Source organism: Pelodiscus sinensis, chromosome 2 (genome assembly GCF_052426305.1).
Source record: "Pelodiscus sinensis isolate ZL-2025 chromosome 2, ASM5242630v1, whole genome shotgun sequence".
Classification (NCBI taxonomy): domain Eukaryota; kingdom Metazoa; phylum Chordata; order Testudines; family Trionychidae; genus Pelodiscus; species Pelodiscus sinensis.
Genome location: NC_143053.1, coordinates 28,606,946 through 28,628,168, shown reverse-complemented (window position 1 = coordinate 28,628,168; position 21,223 = coordinate 28,606,946). Strand labels below are relative to the sequence as shown.

General features: G+C 43.0%; 1 protein-coding gene across 2 annotated transcripts in view; it reads right to left on the bottom strand.

The window, feature by feature from the left end:
- The window catches only part of CSMD3 (CUB and Sushi multiple domains 3), a 1,180,750-nt gene that overhangs the window by 463,664 nt on the left and 695,863 nt on the right, over positions 1-21,223 (bottom strand). For both annotated transcript variants that reach the window (XM_075920204.2, XM_075920205.2), the window contains 2 exons: positions 16,833-17,020; positions 12,936-13,124 (listed from right to left, as the gene is read on the bottom strand). In XM_075920204.2, coding sequence (XP_075776319.2) covers positions 12,936-13,124; positions 16,833-17,020 — 377 coding nt within the window. The remainder of the gene's footprint in view (positions 1-12,935; positions 13,125-16,832; positions 17,021-21,223) is intronic.

The following is a 21,223-nucleotide window of genomic DNA, read 5'->3' as shown; positions in this document are numbered from 1 at the left end:
GGACCTGGATCGAGCCAGGACAGCTTGCACTCAGACCCAGATGTTGTGGCTTTGCTTTTTAAATGTAGTAAGAGGCTCTATTTCTACTTTAAAAAGCTGCAGCTGCAGTGTCTGGGACCAGGAAAAGCTGGGACTCAGCTGTCTCAGCTCACAACTGGTCCCGGACCACTGAGTCTCTGCCTTTTACATGTCGTAAGAGGCTGTGAGCTGTGACAATGTGATAGCAGAGGATGGTTGGAGGTGTACCCTGTAGACCATTGGTTGCTCAGGCCCAGTGCAAAGAGTAATTGCCAGAGACAAATGAGGGTGTTGAAGGAACCAGCGGGGAAATGGCCTATGTCTAGCTAGCTCCGTAAGAGCGACCTGGCACATCTGTGCAGGGGTAGGAGACTGAGTGTGGGGAGACTCAGTAAGGAGCAGCTAAATAGCTCAGCTGGCAGATAATGACCTGGTGGAACTACAGGCTCCCGGTCTCAGTGGGACTCCCGGGGTTCCCGGAGAACCAGGGAGTAGCCGAGGGGAGGATATTGCAGCCTGCAGTCTATCAGAACTGACTCTTGAACACATATAAATTATTTTATAGTGTATTCTCTTTCAAGGAGTAGGAAGGGCTCCACCCAATGGATTTCTTCTACTTTGAAGAGAAGCCAATGCAGAGATACTCTGCTATTCACTCCTCCCCACATCTTAAATATTTCCCCACTCTCCATGGGAAGAATTGCTGTGGGATTTTCTCTCTCCTCATTAGGTTGAAGTCAAGACATTGTTTTCTCTTCTCTCTGACTGAAGAGGAAAAGTATTTCACATTCCTCTGATTTCAAGGGAAGAGTCATGATTTAATTAATTAAAATATTTTTATCCTGCCTCTCTATTTAAAATATTCGAGGCAGCTTACAACATTTTTTATATATATATATATATATATATATATATATACAGAACCCAGAAACACACAGCTAAACACCAATAAAAGCAATGGGTACAAAGGGTGGCTTTGGCTTGGTGCCAAAACAATGCCAACATTGGCATCAGGCTAATGTCCCAGGAGAGAGAATTCCATAGCTTTGGGGCTAAGTTGAGAAGGCCCTGCTCTGCATAGATGTCATCCTTATCTCCATAAGTGGTGGAACATGGAGCAGGGCCTCTCCAGCCAACCTCAATTTCTGAGAGGTTTTAAATGGGAAGAGATGGTCCTTCAAATACCCAGGTACCACCCCATTTAGGGCTTTATAAATCATAAAGAAGACTTTGAATTGGTCCCGGAAACATACCGGAAGGCAGTGCAGCTGCTGGAGCACCAGCACAATGTACTCCATATAACAAATATTAGTTAAAACTCGAGTAGCTGCATTCTGGACCAGTTAAAGCCTTTGAAAACTCTCCAAAGGCAGCTCCACATAGAGTGCATTACAATAATCCAAACAGGATATGACAGGAGCATGAATCACTGAAGCCAAGTAATTCTTATTGAGGAAGGGTCACAGCTAGCAGATCAACTGAAGCTGTCCAAAATACTCCTGACCACCAAAGAGATCTGATTTGCAAATGGTAAAAAAAAAGATCCAAGAGGACTCCCAAGCTGTGTACCTATTCTTTCAGGGGGACTGTGACCCCATCCAGAACACATAACACACCATATTCCCGGACAGATGGCTTCCTGATCCACAAGACCTCAGTCTTATGTGGATTCAGCTTCAGCCTATTCGACATCATCCAATGCTGCCTCTAGGCACTGTTTCAGATTGATCACCGCTATATCTGGATTCGACGTTACAGAGACATAGAGTTGAGTGTTATCTGCCTATTGATGGCACCATCCTCCAAATCTCCTTATGACCTCTTCCAGAGGTTTCGTGTATATGTTAAACAACATAGGGGACAAGATGGAACCTTGTGGGACCCCACAGCACAATCACCATGGGGTTGAGCAGCAGTTCCCAAGCTCCATCTTTTGAAAGCATCCCAACAGGTAGGATGGGAACCACCACAAAACAGTGACTCCAAAACTCAATTCCACTAGGTGATATCCACTAGGATATCACTGTTGATGGTATGGTATCAAAAACCACTGAGAGGTTCAAGAGAATCAGCAGGGATGTACTCCCCATGTCTATCTCTCAATGAAGGTCATCTACCAGGATGATCAAGATAGTTTCTGTTCCAAAACCAGGCCTGAAGCCAGATTGAAATGGATCTAGATAATCTGTTTCTTCCAAGAAATCCTGGAGTTGCAATGTCATCATCCGCTCGAGTACGATGCCCAAGAAAGGAATATTAGCAACTGGATGATAGTTATACATCGCGTGGGTCCAGGGAAGATTTCTTAAGGAATGGTGTTATTACTGCTTCTTTCAAAGAGGTGGGAACTATCCACGATCTAAAGGATATATTAATAATACCGTGGATCCAACCAGTCATCCCTTGTCAGCTCGATTTAATAAGCCACAAAGAGCAGGGGTCAAGTGAGAATGTGGTCAGTTGCACTCCTCCAAGCACCTTGTTCACATCCTCGGTCTGTAAAGGCAGGATTGATTATGCTTTGCTATGGATACCCCTGGGCAAATGATCACTTTCCTAGGGTCCATTCTAGATATGGTTCTATTTATAAATAACTCCAAAATTAAGATTCAGCAATTAAATTAAAATTGATGTAACCATGAATTGATTACATTTACAAGAATAAATATACTCAATCCTGCATTGAAAGCGTATTTATTCAGTGGACAATTGCCTTTTAGCCATGTGCTCTAGTGAAAAAAAATCTCATTTACTTGATGAATTGCATGCTAGTTCAGCATCTTGAAGAAGAAATGGATCACAATATGTAATGTTATTGCACAGCAGAGCATATTATTCACAGAAAGCATGTTAAGATAGTTTATTTTAGATGGTAAGCATCTAGTACCTAGCAACATAAGAAAACATTACCCCATATATGGGATCTGTTCAGCGTAAGTTAATCTTTATGGTTTTGTGAGTTACGGAAGTTCTACAGCTTTTTACTCAAAGAGTTTGCTCATGATTCAGAGACCCTATTATGAAGCGTATCCCACAATGAAAGAATTCTAGATTCAGAGAGGTAGCTTTTCATTCATCCTTCCACTAATGCAAAATCTTTAAATCAACATTTCATGGCACCTCCAAATGAATTTCAGCTTCAAACCTGAATTGTTTGCTGAACAAAATAAAAATAAAAATCAGGTGCCAGTCTGATAGGGTATGTCTATACTACCCCGCTAGTTCGAACTAGCGGGGTAATGAAGGCATACCGCACTTGCAAATGAAGCCCGGGATTTGAATTTCCCAGGCTTCATTTGCATAAGCGGGGCGCCGCCATTTTTAAAACCCCGCTCGTTCGAACCCCGTGCAGCGCGGCTACACAGGGCACGAACTAGGTAGTTTGGACTAGGCTTCCTAGTTCGAATTACCGTTACTCCTCGTGGAATGAGGAGTAACGGTAGTTCGAACTACGAAGCCTAGTCCGAACTACCTAGTTCATGCCCAGTGTAGCCGTGCTGCACGGGGTTCGAACGAGCGGGGTTTTAAAAATGGTGGCGCCCCGCTTATGCAAATGAAGCCCAGGAAATTCAAATCCCGGGCTTCATTTGCAAGTGCGGTATGCCTACATTACCCTCCTAGTTCGAACTAGGAGGGTAGTGTAGACATACCCATATAGACCAACAACTGCTATATGGATCATCATTAATAACGTAACAACATTTGTCATAATAATCCAGTCTTTCATGATTCAACCAGCTACTCAGTTTTCTAATTCTTGCTCAACATCAGCTCAACATCAAAATTTCTATGGGAAATTTTGTGTAATAAGAGGAGTACCTTATCTATCTATAAACTAGCAAAAGTACCTGGCGTTGTTCAGGACATTAACTGAAGATTTTTTGTTTCTTTTGAAAATAAATAAAAAACATATATGCTTTATGTCGATGACTATAAGGTTGTTTTTTTTCCCAAAAAACTGAAAATGAAGGCAGGAGTGCTGATTGGGGTAAGGAGAGATGGGTGGGTGGCTTATAGCAGACGGTTAAGAAGTGTGGGGGGCTCAAGGCAGGGGGTAGAGGTCTCAGGGCAGGGGTATGAGGTTGTGGAGCTTAGAGGTAAAGAGGTGGGGTTGCAGAAGTCAAGGCAGGTGGAAGATGTAGGATTCAGACAGAGGGTCAGGATACGGGACTGGGAGGTGGTGGGGGCTTATTTGGAGCTGTGGTAGAGAGGGTGGCGCTGCTCCAGTAGCAGCTCCTAACAGGGGGCTGTGGTAGTGCTCCTAAGCCAGCGGCTCCTTCTAAGGGGCCAAGGATGCTCTCCCAAAAGGGTGGCTTCTCCCAGGAGGGGGGATCTGTGTCTGTGCACTTGTTGGGTAGAGAAAGGGGGAGAGTCTGGCCTGCTGCTGTCCGACTCAGAATGTAGCCTGTTGGGAAGGTAACCCTCAGCCTGCAGTTGCTCTGGAGAGCTTGATTGGGGGAGTTGCCACCCCATCCTTCAGCCTGTTGGGGGTGGCACTCTGTGGGTTAGACCTAGCTTCCAAATGCCCCCCACCCTGCAGCTGGTGGGGGGTGGCACTTTGGGGTCTACCTCCAGCCTCCAGTGTCCCCTCCCATGGCCTGCAGAATCTCAGTGGGAAGATTCTGGGAGTGGCCCCACACTCCAACAGTCCCTCCACAGCCTGCAGGCTCTCAGGGGAGGGCATGATGCTCTGGGGGCTACCCGTCCTCCAGCAGTCCCCCACCCCGCAGCCTTTCAGGATGTCGGAGGGGGGTAGATTCTGGGGGCTGCTCCACTTCAAGCTGCCTCCCACCAGCATTCCCCTGACGCTTGCAGGCTGTCTGCGGTGGGGGGCAAGGCTCTGGGTGATGCCCCCAACACTCCAGCAGCCCTTCCGTGGTCTGCAGCCTATCTCAGGGAGGCAAGGCTCTGGGGGCTGTCCCCTCCTCCAATGCCTTCCCCGCTCCATTTTCTGCAGGATGTTTGAGAGGAGCCAATTCTGAGGGCTTCTTCCCCTTCAATTTCCCCCATACACACACCTTGCAGGCTATCTAAGGGTATGTCTACACTACAGTGCTAATTTGAACTAAGCTAATTCGAACTAACGCATCCAGACTAAAAAACTAGTTCAAATTAGCGTTTTGCTAATTTGAACTAGCATGTCCACATTAAGTGGACCCTGAACCGGGGTTAAGGATGGCCGGAAGCAGTGCCGCCAGGGCATCAGATGAGGACTTAGAGCGTAGAGCTGCTGCCTCTGGCTAGCCGAGGGCTGTGCTTAAAGGGACCCGACCCCCACCCCGGACAGACAGTTCTCAGGGGTGCCCCGCTTGCAAAGCAGTCCTGGCTTGGAATGCCCTGAGTGCCCACACTGGGCACATCACAGCACTCGGCCATCAGACCGGCTGCACTTGCTGTAGGCTGCCATCCGTAGGGGGGGTCAATCAACGGGCTGCAGGAGAGCTTCCACCCCCAGAAGACTGCAGAGCCAGCCCAGTCCTCCCCATCGGGGGCTCGTACCCCATTCCTCCCTCACCTCCTGCCACTTACCCTTCCCTAGCCCCCTTCCTGATGTACAAAATAAAGAAAACGTGTTCAAAAATAGAATCTCTCTTTATTGAACAAAACTGGGGGAGACTGGGAAAAGGAGGTGGGAGAGGGGAAGAGAGAGATTGGGAGGGCAACTAAAATGATCAGAGGTTTGGAAGAGGTCCTATATGAAGAGAGGCTAAAGAGACTGGGACTTTTCAGTTTAGAAAAGAGGAGACTGAGGGGGGATAGGATAGAGGTCTATAAAAGCACGAGTGGGGTGGAGAGGGTGCATCAAGAAAAGTTCTTCATTAGTTCCCATAATAGAAGGACTAGAGGACACCAAAGGAAAGGAATGGGTAGCAGGCTTCAAACTAGTAACAGAAAGTTGTTCTTCACAAAGCAAAGAGTCAACCTGTGGAACTCCTTGCTGCAGGAGGCTGTGAAGCTAGAACTAGAACAGAGTTTAAAGAGAAGTGAGATAAAGTGATGGAGGTTGGGTCCATGGAGTGGTATTAGCCAGAGGGTAGGAGTGGTGTCCCTGCCCAAAGTCTGTGGAAGGCTGGAGAGGGATGGCACGAGACAAAGGGCTTGGTCACTGTCTTCGGTCCATCCCCTCCAGGGTCCCTAGGGTTGGCCGCTGTCGGCAGACAGGCTACTGGGCTAGATGGACCTTTGGTCTGACCCAGTACGGCCATTCTAAGCTCAGGGCTCAGGGTGGGGGGTCTCAGTGGACCACCTTGATTTTCATGCAAACCTGCTCCTGGGTGGCCAGGCTGGCAGCTCTCCTGCCCTACATGGCCGCTTTCCTGTGGCAAGTGCGGAGGTTGTGGACAAGGTCCACGATGTCTGCACTAGACCAGGCGGGTGCCCGCCTCTTGCGGACCCGGGCAAGCTCCCGGGAGCCGCCAGCCTGGTCCCGGGAAGAGGGGGAGGGCTGGGGGGCATCGGGTGGCTGGCTCAAGCCATGCCAGGTGCAGGATCTGCTAGCTGGGTGCTGGCAGGCTTGCACCTGGCACGGGCATCGTAGCCAGCCCGTGCCCCTTTAAGGGGTCCGGGGCCGGGAGGGGAGCAATAGAGTTTCCCTGGTGTTGGCCAGAGTGGCCACCAGGGAAAGCTGGGCAGGGCTAGCCTCCCACTAATTCGAATTAAGGGGCTACACACCCCTTAATTCGAACTAATAAGTTTGAACTAGGCGCTAGTCCTCGTGGAATGAGGTTTACCTAGTTCGAACTAAGCGCTCCGCCTAGTGTAGCACCTATCAAAATTAATTCGAACTAACATTCGTTAGTTCGAATTAACTTTGTAGTGTAGACATACCCTAAGGGGGGTAGGCTCTGGGGGCTTCCTCCCTCCAGTTGTCTTCCTCTAGTGCACCCACACACAGGCTGTCTGTGGTGGGGGAGAGGTTCTGGGGGCTGTTCCTCTCTTCAGCTGCCTCCCCCCCCCGAATCCAGCAGGCTCTCTGGGTGGAGCAAGCTTCAGAGGCTTCCCCCTTCTGCTTCCCCTTCTCCAGTGAGTCCTCCCCTATGTCCTACTGGTTCTCTGTATAGGGGCAGGCTCTGGGTTTGAGATGGGGAGGATCCTTAACCCAGTCTAGAAGCAGGCAGGATAGTGGAGCCTGCCTGCTGGCCACTTTCTTTGTGGTGCAGCTGCCTTAAGTGGCCACTCTCAGAATCATGTCTCTCTTTTCTATGAACCTAATGTCTGTGCCCTCCCTTTCCATGTTATTGAACACAGTCCCATTCCTGGAATTTCCCATTTTTTGGCACAACCAAAACCTGAACTTGGTTTAAGATAGGGTAAGAGGAAGCTGCATACCAAATGTGGTAGTCCTAGCTCTTACGGTTTAGGAGGAGTTCTAGAACAAATGGACTCAGAGACACACAGACAGATGCATCTGTCTGCCCATTTGTGACTGTTTTTTCAAGAACTCTTTCTAAACAGAAAGGGCTGGGGCCACCAAATTCAGTAAGCAGCTTCCTCATATCCTAACTTAAAGCATGGTCAAGGTTTGATTGTGCCAAACAAATGGAAGTGTCAGAAATGAGACTGCTTTCCATAACCTACAAAAAGGGAGGGAGCACAGAGAGAAGTGACATGATACTGAGGCTGTGTCTAGACTACACCTCTCTGTTGTCAGAGAGATGTAGATTAGGTCCGTTGAAATTGCTAATGAAGCAGGAATTTAAATATCCCATGCTTCATTAGCATAAACATGGCCCCTGCTTTTTTTTGAAACAGAGATTTTTCCCCCAAAAAAATGGCAGTCTAGACCAGTCTAGACGCAGATCTGTCAAAAATAAACCCTTTTTCAAAAGATCCTGTAAACCTCATTTTTTGAGGAATACAGGATCTTTTGAAAAAGGGGTTATTTTTGACACCTGCGTCTAGACTGCCATTTTTTTTTTTGGAAAAATCTCTGTTTCAAAAAAAAGCGGCTGCCATGTTTATGCTAATAAAGTACGGGATATTTAAATCCCTGCTTCATTAGCAATTTTGACGTGCCTAATCTACATCTCTCTGTTGACAGAGTGGTGTAGTCTAGACATAGCCAGAGTGTGGTCACTAGGCAGTGAGCACAGGAGAGAGCTATATGCAGACTGGCCACTGGGGGCAGATGCACCACCAAGAGAGTGGCCAGCAGGGCTGGTGCTTTGCCATCTTGCCTGTCACCAGACCTGGTAAGTAGCCCCTCCTGCCCCAAAGTCTTTGCCCCCCTGGCTCTTGGCTAAAGTGCCAGAGAGAGAGAGGGAAGGCCTATGCCAGCCAAGAGAAAGCTGGGGGGAAACATAAAGGCATTGGGGCTGGGGAGAGACAGAAGGCCCCTGATAGCTGGAGGGCCAGGGGGGAGATAGAAGGCCCTTAGTGGCCAGGGGGAAGAGAAAGCCCCATTGGATGGGACCTCGCACCCTAATCTCCTAACTCTAAACCTTCACTCTCGCACACCTATACCCTGAGTCTCCTACCCTACACCCCCATACATCTCCAAGGCCCTACCCTGACTCTTGTACACACACACCCAAAAAACAAGCCCCCTGCCCTAAAGGATCCAGGAAATGTGTGACGTAAAAGTAAGCAACACAATTTCTACTGAACAGAACCTAATACTAATGTAGAAGATTTATTCTATTAATGCTTACTGTTATAAAGGATGCTGTACACCTATATATATATATATATATATATATATATATATATATATATATATATATATATATATATTCTAATGGAGGTAAAGATAGGGAACTAATGCTGAAAAATATCTCAGATATCATGAAGAAAGAGGGGTTACAAATTAGATCAGGACTCCCCATACAATGAGCAAGCACAGGCAATAGTTAATTGCTGAAAAACATTCAGAGTGAAAATTTCATGTAAACATCATCTTCTCATCTGACAAGAAGCTCATTGTAGCCCTTGTTTCAAAAGACCTTTCTACAAAATGTCAGTTGTAGTAGTAAGCATTACTTTGAATTTGCCGTTCAATTCTGTCATTTTTGTCTGACTTCACACTCATAAATAAAGTTGCCGGCTCTGAGGTTGTATTGATGGATGATCAGTCTACCAGTATGGGAAACCAGGTTTAGTGATAGCTCAAGTTCATAACAATAAATAATTCAATATGTTGAGATGTGGGAAAGTTGCTCTGGATCTTAGCTTTCTCTGACATTGTATTTACATCTGAATTTCTGCCTGGAATTAAGTGACTCTACATTAAATGAGTATCCAATCACAACCAGTTCCTCAGGGATCAGTTTTGGGGCCAATTTTATTTAATCTTTTTATCACTGACGTTGGCACCAAAAGTGGAAGTGTCCTGATAAAATTTGTGGATGACACAAAGTTGGGAGGTATTGCCAATTCAGAAAAGGATCGGGATATCATACAGGAAGATCTGGATGACCTTGTAAATTGGAGTGATAGCAATAGGATGAAATTTAATAGTGAGAAGTGTAAGGTTATGCCTTTAGGGATTAATAACAAGAATGTTAGTTATAAGCTGGGGACACATCAGTTGGAAGTAACGGAGGAGGAGAAGGACCTCAGAGTCCTGGTTGATTATAGGATGACTATGAGCCGCCATTGTGACATGGCCGTGAAAAAGGCTAATACGGTCTTGGGATGTATTAGGCGAGGTATTTCCAGTAGGGATAAGGAGATGTTAGTGCCATTATACAAGGCATTGGTGAGACCCCATTTGGAATACTGTGTGCAGTTCTGGTCTCCCGTGTTTAAGAAGGATGAATTCAAACTGGAACAGGTACAAAGAAGGGCCACTAGGATGATCCGAGGAATGGAAAACGTGTCTTATGAAAGGAGACTCAAGGAGCTTGGCTTGTTTACCTTAACCAAAAGAAGGCTGAAGGGGGACATGATTGCACTCTTTAAATATATTAGAAGGATAAATACCAGGGAGGGAGAGGAATTATTTAAGCTTAATGTGGACACAAGAACAAATGGATATAAACTGCCTAGTAGGAAGTTTAGACTTAAGATTAGATGAAGGTTTCTAACCATTAGAGGAGTGAGGTTCTGGAACAGCCTTCCAAGGGAAGTAGTGGGGGCTAAAGATCTATCTGGCTTCAAGATTAAACTGGATGGCTGTGTCTACATTGGCAACCTTTTCCGGAAAAGGAATGCTAATGAGACAAGTCGGAATTGCAAATGCCGCGGGGGATTTAAATAACCCCCACAGCATTTGCATGAATATGGCTGCTGCTTTTTTCCAGCTCGGGGCTTTGCTAGAGAAAAGCACCAGTCTAGACGGGATCTTTCGGAAAACAAAGCTTTTTCCGGAAGATCCCTTATTCCTGAATTTAAGAGGAATAAAGGATCTTCCAGAAAAGGCTTTATTTTCTGAAAGATCCCGTCTAGACTGGCGCTTTTCTCCGGCAAAGCCCCGAGCTGGAAAAAAGCGGCAGCCATGTTCATGCAAATGCCACGGGGGATATTTAAATCCCCTGCGGCATTTGCAATTGTCTCATTAGCATCCCTTTTCCGGAAAAAGGTGCCAATGTAGACACAGCCGATGAGTTTATGAAGGGGATGGTTTGATCTTGGTAACTAATTGACCATTCATTATCAGTGGTAAATAGGTCAATGGAGGAATGATAGGAGTTACTATAGAGAACTTTCTGGGTGTCTGGCTGGTGAGTCTTGCCCACATGCTCAGGGTTTAGCTGATTGTAATATTTGGGGTCGGGAAGGAATTCTCCTCCAGGGTAGATTGGCAGAGGCCTGGAGGTTTTTCGCCTGCCTCTGTAGCATGGGGTACAGATCACAGCTAGAGGATTCTCTGCATCTTGGGGTTTTCAAAGTATTTGAAGGCTTCAATATTTGAGATATAGGTGAGAGGATTATTCTAGGAGGGGGTGGGTGAGATTCTGTGGCCTGCTCTGTGCAGGGGTCAGACTAGATGATCATAATGGTCCCTTCTGACCTTAAAGTCTATGAGTCTATAACCATTTGTATCATGGAGTAAATGAGGGTTTTGCAGGGACAGGCAGACTAAAACTGATTAAATTTTTGGATAATTTATTAATTGAAAGTGCATTTTTGTCAACCCAAAACTAATTGTGGATTTGACACAAATTCACCAAGTAGTTTCAGCCTATATGTAGAGATAGTTCCTTACACAAGGGGAGTTTGGAACCATTCACATTCACAGGAGGAGTTAGTGCTCACTGAAGAAGTGAGAGGGCTAAGTTCAGTTCCCTTCTCTGCCTGATGTGGAACAGGGGCTTAGATATGGGTCCCCCACCTCCCTCGGGAGTGTGGGGCTATGGTGTACAGGCAGTCCCCGGGTTACGTACCAGATAGGGACTGTAGGTTTGTTCTTAAGTTGAATCTGTATGTAAGTCGGAACTGGCGTCCAGATTCAGCCGCTGCTGAAACTGATCAGTGGCTGATTCCAGGAAGCCTGGGGCAGAGCAACTCTGCCTCGGGCTTCCTGTAGTCAGCGCTGGTCAGTTTCAGCAGCGGCTGACTTGGGGACGCCTGGGGCAGAGCAGCTGGGGTGCTGCTGGGTTGCTCCAGTAGCACCGCTCCTCGGCGCTACTGGACCAACCCAGCAGCACCCCAGCTGCTCTGCCCCAGGCGTCCTGATTCAGCCGCTGCTGAAACTGACCAGCAGCGGCTGAATCAGGACCTGGGGCAGAGCAGCTGGGGTGCTGCCGGGTTGGTCCAGTAGTGCCCAGAGCGGCGCTGCAGGACCAATCGGCAGCGCCCCAGCTGCTCTGCTCCAGGGTCCAAAACAAAAGCCTGGTCTGCTGGGGGGAGGGGCACACTAGCCGCGTCCCCCCCCCCAGCAGACCAGGGACACCGGGAGCAGAGCCTCAGCGGCAGCGGGGTGCCGCACCTCTGAGGCTTTGCTCTGGCAAAGTCTCAGAGGTGCGGGACCCCCCCGGGGCTGCCGCTTCAGTCCGGGTGCCTGTGGTCTGCTGAGGCAGCAGCGGCGGGTTCCCGTGCTTCTGAGGCTTTGCTCTGGCAAAGCCTCAGAAGCGCGGGAACCCGCCCGGTGCCCCTGGTCTGCTGGAGATGGTCTCCAGCAGACCAGGGGCACCAGATCAGCTTACGAACGGGGCTTTCTCGCCTTGGAACTCGCAGGTAGCAATCCGCTACCTCGACCTCCGGGGCGAGAAAGCCCCGGATCCGACATAAGTCGGATCTGCGTAAGTCGGGGACTGCCTGTACTCTGGAGTAAATACATCTCAAGCTCGTCTTTTTCCCGGGTCCTTCAGGGCAGGGGTTTGGCAGTGTGTGTGTGGAGGGAAGTGGTGGGAGAGGGTGCAGAAGTGAGGACAAGGTCTTAGAGAGATGGGGGACAGTACAGAAATCTCAGAGTATGGGGGGGATGAGAGGCAGGTAAGGAGGGTCCACCCTTATCCTAAACCCCTCCACTTCTGTTGAAGCTGTTCCACTTTTAGCCACTGCTATATGGGAGCACCGCCTACTCTCCAAAGCTGCCTTATGAATTCAGTCCATTAAAAATTCCCAGGAATAAAATGTTGCAGGTCAAATGAATTGTTAACTTTATGGACTCTGCTGACTCACTAAAAAGATCGGATTTTTTTATTGTTAGACCCAAAGTGATTTTTTTGTATTTCCTGACAATTCTGATTTTTTTTAATTCAAGTTATTTACCCAGATTTAGTCTAGACTAAACTGTATTAACATGCTAAATACCTTAAGTTAATGTAGATATACACTGCCTTATCTACTGGTTCAACGAGCGACATATTGTGTTCTGCTTCTACAAGTAATTATTTATATACAAAAATATACATTATGTAAAATGCTATGTTGTTCTTAAACTTAGACATTTTGTGTTGGAACATCAGAGTTCTTAATATCTCAGAAATTACGTGTCACAGATAATTGTTTATACCTAATCAATTGATTCTTACCATCACAAGTTGGGAGTGGGTGGCTCCACCAATGGTTTTTTTCACATAGCAGAGGCTCTTCATGGCTCAGTCTATAACCTGGATCACAACTAAATGATACAGTGGATCCAATAGAGAAATCATGACCGTAACGACGTCCATGAACTGGTATGCCAGGATCCAAACAGGAATAGGTATTAACGGTTACACCTAGAATACAAAGGAAACATGACAAAATACTAAGATGTTTTAAAAAGCATTCAACTGTGCTGGAAAAACAAAAAAGCAAACTGCTTTTATAGCACATATTTAGCTAAATTATCTTTAACCTATATTGGTGTGTGTAACATCTTACATTCACTTATTATGTGAGCAGCTGCAGAAGCAGAGAAGAAGAGAAAGGGAGCTGAAGAGAAAAGAAACAACAGGCTGGCTAATTTTAGATGAGTCACAAAATTCAAATCTTTTGTTTCTCAACAAGAAAGACAGATTGTTCATAATTCCAGTATGAAAGAACAAGGAGAGAAAAACACAAAAGGGGTGGGGGGGAACAGATCTAAATTAGTTCAGTGAGGGAAACAGAGAAAGTTCATTAATAGACTTAAAGGAATGACATTTCTGAGAAATCAAGTTACAAACAAAAAGGCATCTGTTGCCGAAAGCAAATATCAGTTTCTGGTTTTATTTGCTATTCAGAATCTCCTTGGTTGGTTGGGTGGGTGATTTAGTAATTTGTGGGGGGGTTGTTTTGTTTTATTCAGTTTATTTTGTTTTTGTAACAACACAAAGAATATATTTTACTGCCTAAAGTGCTATAATAGAAAGAAAAGAAAAGGAACCTAAAACCTTAACTTAATCTATTAAACGTCTCCCATAAATTTGATGGAAATGAAGGAGAGGTTGTGCTGTTTATTAAATCAGTGCCAATAGTGGAATAAGTATACCCAGTGGAGAAAGTAGAAAGTGAAGTAGATGGTCCAAGACAAAGGGAATGGTTGGGCAAGACCTTCCTTCTCTTTCCAAGCAAGGTAGAAGAAAAATAATTTTCAGTAGTACAGAAAAATGAAAGCAGAGCAGGCATCAGTTGCTAATAGGTTGGTGGAAAAGCTGGATGCTATAAGAGAACCATAACTAATTAATATAGCCCATAAATGAAAGTTTTTCAAAAGCTTGCTTTTCTGAATGTAAGCTGAATCAGAAGGAAAGAAATCATATTATGACTATGAGATACCTACTTCCTAATCAAATACCTTTCGGGTACAGCTACACGGGGAGGGGGGAGAGGAGGGTTTGGGGTGGAAGAAGTTATGAAAATTGCTCTTGAATTTGCATATCTTCTTCCGATTCTTTTTTTTGGAAGATGATTTTCTGATATTTGGCCCATCTGCATGGGGTTGGGGTTGAAGAAGTTATGAAAATTGCTCTCGAATTTGTATATCTTCTTTCGATTCTTTTTTTCAGAAGAGGAATTTCTGATATTTGGCCCATCTGCATAGGGTTGGGGTTGAAGAAGTTATGAAAATTGCTCTCGAATTTGCATATCTTCTTCCGATTCTTTTTTTTGGAAGAGGATTTTCTGATATTTGGCCCATCTGCATGGGGCCAAATGATAAAACCTATATTAAGAAAAAAAATTGTGATCATGAATCTAGCAGATAATTCCCTATTTCCCTCCCCAAAGTACAATGTTATTTGGGGGAATACGTGCAGTATTGATCCCCCTTACCTTTTTATGATCGATTTTATGGTTTGGTATATTTTATATGATTGCATATGTAACACTGTCTATATCTGAAGGATTACTCATCTTTACACAGTAAGTGTAATTAAATGCCACGCGAACAATAACTTTCTTCCAAGAGAAATTATCCAGATCATTAATGGAAAAAATATTCCTTAAAAGGTAATTATCTGCTCAAAATATATATTTTGACAGTAGTTTCACTGTGTAATTTCTTACTGTTGTTCTTATTTTTAAACCCAATAATTCAGAATACTATAAAATATTATTATGTGAATCATATTTTAAAACATGGAAAAAAGTTCTTCATAATAGTGTACACACATTGTGTTTAGTGCTAAGGTCACCTAAGTTACTTATTAATAACCTAACTTCTCTAATGGTATTTTCTCCTCACATTCTCCCTCTTGGATTTGTATGGAAAAGATTTTGATGCCAAAAGTGGAGATGTGTGAAGGCAATTCTACAAAGGAGAAGTGGTTTATCAAAGAAAATGAAAGGCAAGGACCAGCAGAGATCATCCTTTGTGAAGGTGGCTCAATTCTGCAGCCAATCAACTACAAATATGTCATTTAAACACTTCCAATTTATTATATATGTTACCAAACAAGAAATATTATTTCTCTGCACTTTGTGCAGACCTTCACAATTTATTGCCCAGAAAGCTGAAGCAGAATACAGTGGAGAGATGGTGTGCTCAAATGCTAAGCAGGGACAAAGACTTGTGTCATTCAATAGTTATTCCTCTAGGTGAATAGGGAAAGGCACTGATGGATTTTGATAAGATTTTGATAAAGTACCACCCAGTCTTCCTGGGATGGAAGGACACTTGCCTATAAAAAAATCAAGGTTGGTTAAAGCCGAGAAAAAAAAAATTAGGGAGATCCCTCAATTCTCTATCAGGTACAAGAAAAACTCCAGGGAGAATGAAACGCAAAACATTTTCTAACTACTAGCAGATTTCCTTAAATCAAATACAGAGATTTTGAAAGCAGGCTTCACATGGTGCCTACAAGAACTTGTAGAAGTCTGAACTTTGTGTGATAGAAATTACTCAGTATACATTGTACCTTAAAGCCAGCACCGTTACTATTCTGGGATAAATGTAGAAGGGTCACAACCACTCTTAAACAATACAATCATGTGAGAATTATTCTCTTGTAGTGGTTCTAGTAACCATTAATATGAAAAAATGGAAGCAGAATACCTATCTGCCTGATGTTAAATAGAAGCTAAATACATGGAAAATGGCATTCAAAACCAGTTAATTTGTATTAAAAAGTGATCTATGTAATACTGCCAAGACCAGTGAAAAATGCCATGGTCTGCAATATAAAGTGCCATTCACACAAAATAAGTTGATGTTCACTGCAAAACCATTTTTGTCAAGTGATTAAAAAACAAATTATAAGATGCCCATCCTTCCTACCATGCTAGAACATTTCTCATCACAGTCCTTGTGTACCCAGCAAGTTTCCCTAGACAGATACACAGCACTGTTCCTAAAAGAGAAGCCCATTGCTGTATAATTTAAATTATAATGTTTTTATATGCCATTTTTATAGCTAAAAATCATATTTGTGGACGTAAAGTTAGACACGGACATCTATATTTAGGAAATAAATAAATAAATGGCCTAATTTTCAGATAGTCTGCACAACCCAAACTCCCATTCACTTTAGTGAAGGTACAGATACCCAACGCCTGTGAAAATTGTGCTGCCAATTCAGGTGCCAAAAGCACAGGTATAAGCACCCAACCAAGTTTGAACATTCTGACCCATACTTTCACAATGTTATTATAGTTACTGATTATATATTGTTTTGCACACACAAAAATGCTTTATACTAGCTGTAAAAGACAAAAGAATAACAAGCCATGAAAGTTATCACCCGCTGGCTCCAATCTCAGTCATCTCTTTATTAAACTAGTAAGGAGTGGGAGTACAAAAGCAGCAACCCTAAGGTGTCCTGCATATTGCTCAGCAGTTAAACTGTTTTGACAGATTAAGGAAAGCTTTAGTGGGCTCCAGACAGAATCCCATCAAATTATCTTCATCTGAATGGATGAAAGTGGTGGTCCAAGGTAGTACTGAAGGGGACAAAAATGAACATGTGTGTGAGCATGTGTATTTCAAGAGGCATAGGGATAAAAGTATGCAATTCAACATTGCTTACTTTCATAGTGAATCTTGAATCCATTATTGGAACGACTGTTGTCAGTTGTAAAGAGAAGGTAAATGAAATTGCTGCTGCTGAACAGAAACTGTGGGACCTGTGTACCATTGTAAGAACCCAGAAGAGGAGACAGGAGATTTGGTCCATCATGAACTTCCAAAACATCATAATTGAGTTCAGTCTGAAATCTAGGGGAGAGAAAATACACACACACATACACACACACAAATATATATATGTACACACAAACATATACATAGAAAATAGTTGTATTAGAATTACTTTGGTATAAATATAATCACATTTTAGATTGTAAATATTATTCAAATTATATATAACACATATCTAAATGATGATGCTTAACAAACCCAATGTAAATTAATCGTATTATTATAATAGGATTATTCAAAGGGCCAAGAATACACTTTAGAGAGAATTCATGCCTCTCAGGGAAGACATGATGGGAAATTGTTCCATCAACTCCAGCCAGTCAATAATCTCCCAGAAATAATATGTACTTCACTTCTATTGTCATTATAAGGTAAAGATTGAAACAAAATGATGTAATGTGTACAAGAGATTATTTTTATGAGTGAAGCAGCAAGAACTGATTCATACACGCTATCTCCATGGAATTAATACCATGAACATTGTCCAGACAGATTATTTGAATAAATTATCAACACAACAGCCAATGTACAATACTGTTAACAATGCAACTCAGGTTTGTTTTCTAATAAGGAGAGAGGCTTACACATAATTTAACTGCCTTCAAAATATGATGTAGAAAGGCCTCACATTTCAAATCTAGGTGCTTGAAATTGTCCTAGAAGTAGGTACCTAATGCAAAGCCATTGCAGAAGTCCTTGACTTTCATGGGTCAAGTGGGTGCCCTGAACTTCTGAAACAGAGCCACATATATTTAGGTTCCTTAAATATGGAAGTAGGAACCCAACTAAAGCCGTCCCTTATCTCTACATTTTGATCTAATTAACTTTAGAGGAGAAAAAAGCAACCTTATGGGTTTGTTGGCAAATATTATTTTTATATTTATAACATTTTAATTCCCGTTGTCATTAGAGTCAATTTATTGAGAAAATGATCACAAGAGCCATGGTAATGCTTTCTTCTTTTGTGTAGTATTTCATTCTATAGATCGCAAACAACAACATAGAAGTGCTTTTCACTTCAGGATTCTATTAATCTGAGTGTTTATTGTTGCAGCCTGTAAGCAAGGTCTAGAGAGTGAGATCCCTTTAGGGTTTTGATGGCAATGCATCAGTAAAGGCTTAATTGAGACAAGTCAGAAGTGATGGCAAGCAAGGGAAAGTGTGAATGTCATTGCAAGGGGTGATTTCTGCTCCAGCTCTCGAGGGATATATGCTAACATTTGTCAAGGAAGAGCAGTGCTTCGGGGTACCACATTATTCTTGAAGTCTCAGATGCCATCAGTGGCCCAAAGCATCTTTTGTACATCTACATTTGACTGGTTGATTGAAACCTGTCTCTCCAATGTGAATAAATGTACAGATTCTCAAGTGTGTTGCAAAGCACTCTCATAGATTGTTAATGACCTTTTAATGGTAATCAAAAATTACTACACTACTGTACTGGGGTTCTAATTATTCCCTAAACATGGACATATACCAGCCCAACCAATTGTAATGGTAACAGCTAATAATTGTTTTACTTTTTAGTATACTATAGATGCCAACTTCCAAGGAGTGAAAGAGATGATATAATGAAGCAGGTTACATACCCCATCCTCCTCCTCAGCACAGAGCGGGAGAATGAGGTTTTATAATAGATGCTTGGAAAACATAATCATGGACAAAGATAAAGGAATGGGGCTGAGCTTCCTGGATAACTTAGTGTGGATTAAAAATCACAGTTGAAAATAATTATTAAGGAATTTTACAGCAAGGAATAGTTTCAACTAAGAGTCATTCTTGTAGCAGTAGAGGGTGAGAATGAAAGATATTTCATGGAAATAGAATAAATTAACATTGCCACAGAATTTAGAGGGTAGTGCAGCAGAATTTAGGAGTCACTGGCATGGCATGTGGTCCCATTTGACTTGGAGTACATGGGACCCCGTGCATAAGTCTGCTCTAAAAGGCTAGTAGGCCAGTGCAGGCATGATTGCTCATAATGGTTTCAAGAAGCTACACTAGCTTCTTATTTGGGTGTTGAAACTATTCCTCACACAGTCATCTCCAGTTCACTTCCCTCTAGCCACATATGAAGCAAATATAAGGCAGAGAACAAAATCTCTATATAGTGTCACCTACACAGCTTTCTCTTCTGCTCAAATAAACTAGCAGGCCAGGGAAGCATGAAACCAAAGCTAAACCTCAAGAAGAAGGAAGAATGTGGCAATTGCCCCAATAGGAAACCCTAAAACAGGTGTATCCAGATGAAGGTGAATGGTGAAAAATGAAGGAGAAGGTGGGATGAGGAGAAATGAGCATTCACCAGAGGAAAGAGAGAGGGATACCTGCATGTGGAAGACTGTGTTTATGTGATGGAGGGAACATCTATGGGGTTTTTGCTTGAAATTCTCAGGCAACTAAAAGGATTACTTTGCATTTGCACTTGGAGGGCACAGTCACATATTGCAACACTTCTGGTAATTTTTCTTCTCCACCCACATCCTGACTTCTTGGAACAATCCCTATTACCTGGCTGTTTACCTTCCCAACTGAGAGAGAGTTTGGGAACTGACAGGAAAACCAGCCAAAACCCCTTTTAAACTTTTACAGTTTTCTCAAATGGCTCCTTCCTAATCTTTAAAAACAACATTTCCAAAAACATTAAACTTCCCAGAAATTAACCAATGTCCTAATAGTTAATCAAAAAAAAAAAAAAAAAAAAAAAAACCATGCACAAACCAAAAAACAGTGATGCTATGGGCCTAGTTTTATTGAAGACTTATAACACATGATAAAGCATTCTGTGTGAACCCAACATATTTAACTAAAGAAAACAAATCTTATTTCTAATCTATTTTTTTTCCTGAAGTAGCAAGCATATCAGTTACCCAAATAAAAAAATCAAATATTAAGCTATATGTATACTCACACCATGTGACTTAGCTTTTTTGAACCAGCCTATCAAATCAGTGCAATGCCAGGACTTAAGCAGTATGACCAGCCACACACTGGATAATTTCATTAGCCCAGTGTGTTTGGTATGCTGATCAGCAGTGAGATGATTAGCAGCACTGGCATTTAAATTGTCATAATTAGGCTTCAAGATTAATGCCACAAGATGAAGAGTGGCAATTCACATTTCTCGCTGTTGTTATTTCGAGTCAGTCTGTCTAGGTATAGACTAAAAAAAAAAATCCCAACATATCTCATTGTCACAGCTATCACTGTCACCAGAAGGAGTAGAATCTTCAGAGACAAGAAATTCATAAGGACACAAAAATATGAAATAAATGTGATGGGAGACAGAAAATTAATGTATTTTCAGTGTCTGTGGATGTCTCTTTATTCTAGTTGTTACCAAGCTATTTATGTCATAATGTCTGGAAACAGTAGCATTTCGGGTACAGTTACTAGACTATCAGACTTGCTGGGGCCTATAGATCCTTCAAAGTCACAGGGGAAGGATAAACCATAGGAATGGAAATGAATTCAGAATGGCATAGCGTGAGAATGGGAACTATTGTGCAAGTAAGAAGTTGAAAAGCTGAAAGGTTAACATGGCTTATGTTTGCAGGAAATATTCCAAGCAGTGCCCTTTCATGTAGATTATGAAAACCACAGAGGTCTACAGATTTTGTGACTTGTAGAATAAATAAAACGTGTATATTTTGCCCTACTCATAAAGCCACAAGAAGCCATATCTAATATCTTTAGATTTTTACATTAGTGAATATTTAGAGCACCATGTCTCTCCTTTCTCAACACAAAGGTGAAAATGCAAAAATTTGGATAAAATATGTAAAATTGTGGGAAAGGTTGTAAGATAGAGAGAAAGGTAACATGGCTGCATTTTTAAGAAAATTAATCCAAGGATTTCAAGAGACTGAGCTGCAGACTTCTTGGTTTCCTCACTAAAGGGAGTCATACAACCAAAACCACCACAGGGAGTGAAAAGAGGAGGTCAGATGGGGATAGGATTTTTTCCCAAAATCTCCAAAATTCTCCCAGTATGGGAAAACCATTTCTTATCCAGTTCTAATGAGCAGTCCCATAGGGTATGTTTATACTGTACGCTTATTTTGAAATAAGCAATTCCAGAATAGTTATTCTGAAATAACTTATTTCAAAATAGAACATCTACACTGCAGGGAAGCTTTAAAATTAGTCAAAGGTAGGCTTCCCTAATGTAGACATGCTATCTCAATGTAGTGCCCCAGGAGGCCCTGGGAAGGAATAACT